At 44.1% G+C, this 10,584-nt stretch overlaps 1 protein-coding gene across 2 annotated transcripts in view; it reads left to right on the top strand.

The window, feature by feature from the left end:
• Positions 1–2,784: 2,784 nt before the first annotated feature.
• Nxpe2 (neurexophilin and PC-esterase domain family member 2) overlaps positions 2,785–10,584 on the top strand; it is a 40,229-nt gene continuing 32,429 nt past the window's right edge. Inside the window, exon 1 of one of the 2 annotated variants that reach the window (XM_050156427.1) lies at positions 2,785–2,910. In XM_050156427.1, the coding sequence (XP_050012384.1) occupies positions 2,897–2,910 (14 nt within the window). In that variant the 5' untranslated portion in view covers positions 2,785–2,896. Of the gene's footprint in view, positions 2,911–3,653; positions 3,770–10,584 lie in introns of those variants that run through there. The other variant, XM_050156424.1, reaches the window with a different exon arrangement.

The following is a 10,584-nucleotide window of genomic DNA, read 5'->3' as shown; positions in this document are numbered from 1 at the left end:
TAATGGGAGCTCACCAAATCCAGCTGGACCGGTACTGAACAAGCATGTGATCAAACTGGACTCTTTGAGTCTGGGTTAATTTAGGATGATTTTTTTTTTAAATTCCATCCACTTTCCTACAAATTTTATGATGTCACTGTTTTTAATGGCTGAGTAATATTCCACTGTGTAGATGAACCACATTTTCTTTATTCATTCTTTGGTTGAGGGACATCTAGGTTATTTCCAGTTTCTGGCTATTGTGAATAAAGCTTCTATGAAAATAGTTGAGTAAGTGTCCTTGTGGTAGGATGAAACGCCCTTTGGGTATATGCCCAGGAGTGATATAGTTGGGTCTTGAGGTAGATCAATTCCCAATTTTCTGAGGAACTGCCTTATTGATTTCCAAAGTGTCTGTACAAGTTAGCACTCCCATCAGCAGTGGAGGAGTGTTCCCCTTGCTCCACATCCTCACCAGCATGAGCTGTCACCTGTGTTTTTGATCTTAGCCCTTCTGATGGGTGTAAGATGGAATCTCTGTCATTTTGATTTGCATTAACCTGATGGCTAAGGATGCTGAAGATTTCTTTTAAGTGTTTCTCAGCCATTTGAAATTCCTGGAGATGGGTGGGGATGGGAGCCAGAGGGATCAAGTGGGGGCGGGGGGGAGAGACTAATGGACTTGGGGGGCACTTGAGGGGTGATGGGGAAACCTAGTGTAGTGTAAGCTCCCCGGAATCTATGAAGGTGACCCTAGCAAAGTCTTCTAATAACAGAGGATACAGAGCTGGCTATCTTCTGTAACCAGGCAAAGCTTCCAACTGAGGAACTGGAACATCAACCCATCCACAAAAACGTTCAACCTACTATCTGTCCTGCCTGCAAGATGTGTTAGGGTAATTGTGGTGCAGAACTTGGAGTCACCAACCAATAACTGGTCCAACTTGAGGCTTAAACCACGAGAGAGAGCCCATGCCTGACATTGCTTAGGTGACCAGGAATCAGAGGCTGGACAGCCTAGAGACCCAGAATAGAACCAAACACCACAACTGGAAAAAAAATCAATGAAATAATTCCTTATGATATTCTGCTATACTCATAGGTCAGTGCCTAGCCCAATTGTCATCAGAGAGCTATCATCTGACAGTCGATGGGAGCGGATACAGAGATCCACAGTCAACACTAGGTGAAGCCAGGGAATTCCCACAGAAGAGGGGTGGGGGAAGGATTTCAGGAGCTAGAGGGGTCAAGGACACCACAAGAAAACCCACAGAATCAACTAACCAGGGCTCATAGGGCCTCGCAGAAACAGAAGCAGCAATCATGGAGTTTGTATGGATATGAGCTAAGTCCTCTGAATACATGTTATGGTTGTGTAGCTTGATATTCTTGTATAACCCCTAACAGTAGGAACAGGAGCTGTTTTTGATTCTTTTCTTGGTATTCTTGTATAACCCCTAACAGTAGGAACTGGGGCTGTTTTTGACTCTTTTCTTGGTATTCTTGTATAACCCCTAACAGTAGGAACAGGGGCTGTTTCTGACTCTTTTGCTTACACTTGGGACCCTTTTCCTCATTCAGCCTTGATATGAGAGTATAAGACTTTGTGCCTAGTCTTCTCATATATTGTTATGCTGGGTTAGGTTGATATCCCTGGGGGACCTGCTTGCTTTTTTTTTTTTTAAGGGAAACAAAAGAGGAGTGGATCATGGGGGATGGGGAAGATGGGAGAAGGGACGGGGAGGAGTGGAGGGAGGGGAATCAAGGTCAGGATGTAATTTATGGGAGAAGAATAAAAAATGTATTATCTACCCAGGGATCCTGTCTTCTGACACATTTCGCTTCATTTGAAATGAACCCCAAAGAGCTAGGGCTAGCTGCCCCGGGCATCGCCATTCCCGTAGTAATGTAAAACATCTGGATAGCCTATAGGCTGGCAGTTTTGCCTGACCTCCCAGAAACCAGTGTAATAGGCTAACTCTAGAACTTGAAACGCTGAGAAGCTAGGACAGCTGGGACACGAAACTGACTCAGGGCTGAGGGGGACAGGAAGAAAATGAAACTGCCATGCGAGCGGATAAGAATAATCAGGCTAGGTTTTCTTGCTGTACTCGCCACACATGTGTTATGCTTATAACACATGTAATCAGCCTACATTTTCTTATCTGCACTTACCATGCATGCAGATCAGGTAACGCTTTTCTATTCAACCCATAAACAGCCTCAGAATTCTCAACATGGCCCTCCATTGGAGCATCTTGTCATGCCCATTAAACTTACTTGACATCTTCCAGGTCATGCGTCCCTATCTGTAGCCCTCTCCTTGGAACTAATGTTTTAAAAGGAACCATTAAAGGTTAGGTGGGGCTCATTGCGGGTGTGGGAATTTGTGAGACTTTGTGATAGAGGTACTACTGTACCTTCTTACAGCCTTTTCTGTGCCACCTCCACTCAGGAGAGCCTGTAGTTGAGCAAGGGAGGGGAGAAAGCTTCTTGCTGTGGTGCAGGCCTTGGGGAGCGAAGGGGCTGGCTTGAGGAGAAAAATACCAGGTCCTCCCTGGACCCTTTGGCCTAAGAGGAAGCATTTATGCTAGTTCAGGGGGCAAAAGGGTGAGGTGGGGTGGTGGGGGAAGCTGGCAGCAAACACTAAGACTCTCAAGTCATTGTGGTTGGGGAAGTGTAGAAGAAAAAGATCTGTAATTGCCTTAAAGACATACAGGAAACCAGGCTGGGGAAGAGGCAGGAAACTGACTTGAGTCGAGCCAGTTGGAAACTTACTCATGCTGGGTTTGTGGGGAGATGTGATAACAACTTTACTCAGAAAGATCTTTCCACCTGCAAATGTCCACAAGGAGTCAGATGCAAAACAGGACCGCCGTGATATACTGGAGGTCTGCTAGATGTTCAAAGTGAAGACATGGCCTCTCTAAGGTATGGACGGTTGAGGGGAAGATTTTCAAATTCTAGAGATGAGGGAGTCTACAGCCGGGGCATCTGGAAGAGTCCAGAGCAGGGAAAGAAATTAGGAGGCCGAATTTGGGCATGAGATAGATGAGAAAGAGTGGAGGAGAGTGAGGGAGGCAGAGAAAGCGGGGAAGACAAAAGAGAGGACCAAGGGCAGTGTGTGTGTGTGTGTGTGTGTGTGTGTGTGTGTGTGTGTGTGTGTATGTGTGGAAGGTTGGCAAGAGAGTGCATGCAAAACTGCCAGGGATGTGTTTATAGGGTGAGAAGCTGGGAAGTTTAGGGGAGACAGCAGAGGAGAAGCGCTGAGAAGGCGCTGCTGAGTGCACTTGGAGGCCAGCATGCTAATAGGCACCACAATTAGCCTTTTGTCCTGAATTTCATTTGGACAGGACCCTGGAGAGATGAGAGGCGTTTATACAGACTGATATAGAAGAAGGCCAGCAAAGGAAACCTGGGTTTAGAAGGGAAAGCAAGTGCTTACTGCAGAGCAGCTCTGGAGACCTCCTGGGTGGAAGCTTCAACGGGGAGGGTGGACAACAGATGTTCTGGGTTATTGACAAGAGAGGGATGTCTAGTGGGGGACCTGCGGCAAGTGCCACCCATTATGGCAAGTAAACTTTATAACAAGCCCATGTGACCACACCTCGGGTGTATTTGCATTACTGATTTGGTGTTTGCTGACTGGAGAGGAGGGATGGATGATTGGAGAGGTGAGGAGTCACCACTGATGGTACTCAGCAGATGCCAATCTTCTGATTCATGACTGCTCCCGGACACTGTTGGGGATTCTGAAGCTGATGGAACTCTACCAGAGAAGACTACTCAGGTCATTAGATGGGGGGGGGGGGGGGGGGGATTGGGAGAACTTTCTATTCTCTGTTGTTGGCAATGATTTTCAGAATCCAGGAGAGTGTTGAGAGAGGATGAGTTTCTTCCCTTCCTGACTTAGAGAAATAAGACAGGAGGTAAATTTACTGAATTCTGAGGACTCTGAGCTTGTCAACGGATTAATCCTGTAATGGATTAAGAAGATTCATAATACAGTCGGTTGCTGAGGGGTGGTGAGAGATAGGCACTGGAGCCAATCAGAGTGGGGAAGATCACTGATGATTATCATGGGTGTCATGGTCTGGTCTCTTGTATTCCCCTCTGTCTTCTGTTCTTGTCTGTCTCATTTGCACACACTCCTGTTTCTTTGATATTCTCCCTCGCCATAAACCCAGCTGTATAAAGCCAAGCGGCTGTGGATGAGACCCAATAAAACCATGAGTTAAAATAAATCCTATTCCCTTGATTTAAGTTGCTCTTACCATGAATTTGGTCACATTAATGGAAAAGTAATTAATAAAATCTCAAGAGAAGATTAGTGAATGGAATTCAAAAATGTATGGAACAGTTAGATAATCATGATTGTATTTAGAATCCACCGTGGAAACACACCTCTACAGGAAGGTTTCCAGAAAGATTTAGCTGAAAAGGGAAGACTTGCTCAGAATGCAAGCAGTACAGCGGTCATGGGTTCGGGTCCTGGACTAAATCAAAAGGAGGAAGCAAGTTGGGTAGCAGCCTTTGGTGCTCATTGTTTCCTGACAGTGGATGCAATGTGGCCGGTTGCCTCCCGCTCCTGCCGTCATGCCCTCCCACCATGATGGACTATACTCCTTCTCGACTACGAGGCCTTGGAAACCTTCCTCCCAGGCATGGTTTTGGTCAGGTATGCTGTCACAGCAACACAAAAAGTAACCGGAGTGTGGCTTGTCCATCAGTCAAGTCTCGTTCAGCATTAGAAAATGAGCTGGTGAAATCTCCATACCCCATAGAACAAGCTCAGTAGATATAAAATATTCTTTGACACAATTTAATATTTCTCGTGTTAAAAGCTTGAGATATACTAGGAACAGAAAAGAATGTTCGTAGCTTTATAAGTGAACTAAGAAAGCTCGTTTTAAATGGCACATGGACCTGGGTGAAAGACTGAACCTGTTCCACTAAGACTAGGACAAAGTCAGCAGTGTTGCTTTGGCTTCTTTTAGCCAATATCTTATTCAGAGTCTTGTTAAGAAATGAAATAAGGAACAGATGTAGAGACCCACAGATTAGGTGGAGCTCAGGGAATCCAGCAGAAGAGAGGGAGGAAGGATTGTAGGAGCTAGGGAGGTCAAAGGCACCTCAAGAAAAGTCACATAATCAACTAACCAGGGCTCACAGAGACTGAACTGACAATCAGGGAGCCTGTAGAGTCTGAGCTAGGTCTCCTGCATATGTGATGTGGCTGTGTAACTTGGTCTTCTTATGGGGCTCCTAACAGTTGGAATGGGGGCTATCTCTGACTCTTTTGCCTGCTTCTGGAACCATTTTCTTCTTACTGGGTTGCCTTGTTCAGCTTTAATATGAGGGGAAGTGTTTAGTCTTATTACAACTTGCTATGTCATGTTTGGTTGATATCCCTGGGAGGCCTGCCCATTTTTGAAGGGAAATGGAGGAGGGGGTGGATCTGGGGGAAGAGGGGAGGGTTGATGGGGGTGATTAGGAGGAGTGGAGGCAGGGGAAACTGCAGTTGGGATGTAATGTATAAGATACAAATAAAAGACTTAAAAAATGAAATGAAATAAAAAACAAACTGAGGGGAAAAGAGAGACAGCTGTTTCCTTTCACAGACAACATCACTGTTGACATAAAAACCCGAGAATTCATTAAAAACAAAGAAGACAACCAAACAAAATGAATCCTAACTACCAGAACTATTTACTGTCAACAAGACTCGAGTTGGTATAATGTTTTACTTCTGTGCTGTCAATCAGCAGTTTAAGATTGAAGTGAAAAGTGCAGAATGACTCAGACTGGCAGCAAAAGCCAAGACCAAGGAAACATCCAACCAAGCTCTGCATCCACACCCACACATGCGCAAATCCTGGCTAAAGTCGTCACAGGCAGCAGAAACAAACAGGATCTGCTTAGGAGTGGGGAGGTTCCATGTTAGTGACAATGTTCTGCCCAGATTAACCTACAGACTCAGTAGAATTCAATTCTAAACCCAGCAAGGTGCTTTGTTATAGAAATAAATAGCCTGGTTCTGAGATTCGGGTAGAAAGGCAGGGAAAGTAGAGGGCCGGTTTTGAGACAGAAGAGCAATGCCGGTAGACTCTGCAAAGGTCTCTGTCTCCAGAGTGTGAGACTGAAGATAGGCACTAAGCCAGACAAAGCGACTTTGTCTCCCAGACAGGCAGTGAGCCCAGGATCCGCAATGAGTCACTCTGAAAAGCTACTTGAGCTTCATCATGGGCAGGCACATTCCTCTGTCTCATCACAACTGAGGGACTTCCAAAGCCCTTCACCCTGGCTTTTGTTTCTTAGCACAGGTTGGGTCATTGAGTGTAACTTGACTCTAGAAGGGACGAGGACGTATCTTGAACCATTCATACCTTTTTTTCTACTCAAGCCATGGTATTCTGAATGCATGTTGTTCTAGAACCGAGCAGGATTTGGACAGTATGGATTGGCTAAGGCCCTTCAGGGACCCTCTTTACAGGCTCACAGTAGTTAATCTTGGGACTCTCCATAGTATAGCTATAGTAACTGTTATGTCCAAATCCACGAAGTCCCCGCAAAAGCCAACAAGGAAACCGAGTCCCGTATGTAAAAGCAAAGAGCCTTTATTTTAATCAAGTTTGCAAACTCGGTCTCTCTGCATGTGCAATGTATTGGAATAACCGGAGAGCCCCGAGTTCAATTAGAATTGGGTTTTTATAGTTGTAAAGGTGGGGGTGAGGGGTCTCTGAGGTTCAGGACCCCTGATTGGCTGACATTTGTCTAGTGGTGTCCTGGTGAGGTGTGCTGGCTGGTGATCCTATCTACAGCGTTTGGAATGCTAGGCATTTCCTTTGAATGGTCTGCTCTTGGGTGGGGGTCGGGTTATCTCAGCTTGTGGTTCTTTCCTGCTACCAGGTATTGTTTCAGAGTAAACTACTGAGACTCGGGCCTCTTATTAAATTTATCGAGGGCCCAGTTCTACTCTGGCAGTTGATAATGGTTGGAAATAAAGAATTTCCTTTGGGTGACCTGCCCATACTTAGCTTATCATGGCCTGCCCCCACAGGAGCTAGGACAATATGATATCAGTGGAGAGACAGATACGAATCAATACAACCAATAGAGACTCGTGCACGTGTGTATGGTCAACAGGTTCTTGATAACAGTAGAAATATAGTTAAATGGAGAAAATTTGTCTTTTCAAGAAAATATGCTGGAAAATTGGGCATTTACATGTAAAAGAAATTAATCTTGAGCCATGCTATCCATACAGAAAAATTAACTCAAAATGTATCATAAACTTAAATGCAAAATAAAAAAAAAAACAATATAGTAGCAAGCCTGGAAGAAAATCTTTGTAATATTGGATTATGTAATAATTTCTTTGATATGACACTATTAGTACTAAAAAAAGTTGATAACTTGAACCTTAACAACAGTAAAAGCTTTGGGGTTGGGAATGTAACTCAGTTGGTAAAAAGCTTGCCTAACATGTATGAAGTGCTGGTTCAAGTCCCAGCCCTGAATAATAACACGGGAGGGATGGTGCATCCCAGTGCTTGGGAGATGGAAGCAGGAGTATCAGAAGTTCAAAGCCAGACTGGGATACTTGAGGCTCTTTCAATAACAAAAACGAGTTAAAATTTACTTTTTAAAATTACTGACTGGCAAGAATACACACAGTATTTTCTCCAAGTCTTGAAGATGTGTACACTCCCACTCAACAAAAAAGAAATGACCCAAGTTTAAAAAAATGGAGATATTTAAAAATGTTTCATCGAAGAAGATAAGCGTAGTAATAGGATACAGGACATAATAATGGGAATAGCAAAATGGAAGGGAGGAGGACTATGAAGGGAGAGAAAAAGATCTAGAGATGGTGTTATTCTTAAAGAATGATCCCCGGGCGGGCTGGCAGAGCCCGCCATGAGAAAGCTGCTACAGGAGGGCACGCAGCACCCACGGTGGCGGCAGGTAACAGACACGTAAACACAGGAAATAGCCATAAGTATTTATTAAGGAAGAGGGAGAAAGAAAGACAGAGAAAAGAGATAAAAGAAGAAGAGACAGAGGAAAACGCGTGCGCACGCCAAGGAAGCATAAAGAGGGAGGGTCCCAAGATGGCAATGTCAGAGGTTATGGGAGTGGGCGTGGCTAGGGCAGGGACCCAAAGAATAACAGATGGGGAGGAATAAAAGGAGAAGAAAAAGAAGGAACATCATTCCATATTTTCTTTTATATGTGGAACTGAAAGACCCGAATAAATTCAGATGCCTCTAGTAGAAAGAGTAGAGGAAAAAAAAAAAAAAAAAAAAAAAAAAAAAATCTAGCAGGAAGAGAAGAACCAAAAATCTAGGTTAGCTGGTTCAGTGACTGTTCCAGGAACTAGCTGACCATAAAGTTAGATAATAATCTTGAGAATAATCTTGAGAAACAGGGAGTTACCCCTTTTGTGATTATCACTGGTATTTTTGGAATTTTCCAGTGATGCCCTCCCTACCCTCTTTAGGTTATTGGGTTATGGTTTCTTCCCTTAAATACCCCTTCTCCCAGCTACTTGGGGTCGAACTCCTCTACCCCTGTGTAGAAATGAGTTTCGGCTTCAGTGCACTTGTTCCTGTCCTGTCAATAAACCTCGTGGGATTGCAGCAAGGACAATCTCTCGTTAGTTCCTGGGGTGTCGTGTTATCCTGAGACTTGAGTGAGAGTCTCCCCACTCTGGGGGCCTTTCAGAACATGCACACATACACCCTACCCAAAACAGAAGGAGAAACTATTTGGGCATGGAAGAAGGAGACCAGTTTGAGAAGGAGAGGGATAAGAGGGAGTAGTTGAAGGGTTAATGTATGCACATGTACTTATAAATAAAATAATGGAATCTGTTATTTAGAACATTAACAACTGCCATCAAAAGATGTTCAGTGTCATTAGCTTCATTAGGGGTAGGGGAGTCACAGTGAGATCATCTACTTATTAGAATATTAGCTCCCAGCCTGCTCACTGGCATAAATCTTTAATTCCAGTTCCCAGAAGGCTGAGGCAGGAGGATTGTGAGTGTGAAGCCAGCCTGGGATGCATATGGAGAATCTGTCTCAGAGAACCAAGAGCTGGGGAAGAGTGCTTAGACATACATACATACATACACACACACACACACACACACACACACAGAGAAAGAGAGAGAGAGAGAGAGAGAGAGAGAGAGAGAGAGAGAGAGAGAGAGAGAGAACAGGCACAGAGACTCTGAGAAGATTTGAATTTCTTGTGGTGTAAATTGTGTGAAAATAGACTTTGCACACAGTAGTCACAGTCCAAGAGACACAAATTTTAGTTCAGTGAAAACCCTGTACATGAATGCTACCAGGACTTAAGTGCAATTGCCTCAAAACAACAGACAATTCCAGATTCCTCCAAAGGGGGAAACACCTGGGCCACACCCAGAGGAAGAAATAATAAGTGGTAAAAATATAGAGAAGTAATTAACAGTAGGGATCTCAGTCAGCAGATGCTAAGAAAAAGAACATATGCTAAAATAGAAAATAGAAAAATCAGCAAGCGGTTGGAGGAGCTGGGGGTAGGGACAAGGGCTTGCCACACTGTGATGAGTGACGGACTGTGCCATGTCTTTAACTGTGGTAGTGGCTGCATTCTTGCCAAAAAGTCATGAAACTATAATGAAATGTCAAATTTTGCTTCCTATAAATTGCGCCTCAATTTTTTTGACTTAAAAAAAAAACCCTGGACACAGTGTCACTTTCTATACCTGCACCCTGTGAGCCTATTTGGAAAATACCGAGGACAAGGACTCAATAAGCACATCAAGAATGACATCCACATGACTATGTATGCTCTTCAACTCATGACATTGTCTGTCATCTTTATTCCTGTCTGGCAAACAAGAGCGTAAACTAAGGTTTCATAACAGATCCATAGAATAGCTTTGCTACTTTTTTTAAAATTATCATGACATCATCTTGGAAGATATAGAAAATGTCTGTCTGTGATAAAATTTAAACATTATCTGCGCATCTCTAAAATATTCTCTTGATCAATTATATGATGAACTGTTTGAACCAAGCATGATTGATGATTGTGGCTACTTTTAACCCCAGTAATTGAAATAATAGGAGTGTTGAAATAATAGGAGCTGTGGGGCTGCGTCCCCAGCACCCCGGCCGCCTGGCTAGCTTATGCCCGAAATAACAACACACAAACTGTATTCTTTTAAACACTGCTTGCCCATTATATCCAGCCTCTTCTCAGCTAACTCTCGCACCTGGACTAGCCCATTTCTAATAATCTGTGTAAGCACCCCAAGGTGCGCTTACCAGGAAGATTCTAGCCTAAGTCCATCCTGGGTCGAAGCTGCCTGGGAGAGCAAAGCCTGGTGTCTCTACTCCAGAGAGCAGAGCTGTCGAGTCTACCCGGGAGAGCTGAGCATGGCGTCTCTGCTCCAGAGAGCAGAGCTATCGGGTCTGAGCTCACTTCCTCTTCCTCCCAGCATTCCATTCTGTTTACTCCTCCCATCTTCCTCCTGTTTATTCCTCCCACCTATGTTTTAACTTATCAGGGCAAGCAGTTTCTTTATTTAATTAACCAATGAAATCAACA

The sequence above is a fragment of the Alexandromys fortis genome, unplaced genomic scaffold, assembly GCF_014885135.2.
Source record: "Alexandromys fortis isolate MF-2015 unplaced genomic scaffold, M_Fortis_MF-2015_v1.1 scaffold_89, whole genome shotgun sequence".
Taxonomy (NCBI): domain Eukaryota; kingdom Metazoa; phylum Chordata; class Mammalia; order Rodentia; family Cricetidae; genus Alexandromys; species Alexandromys fortis.
This window is presented reverse-complemented; position numbering and strand designations above follow the sequence as displayed.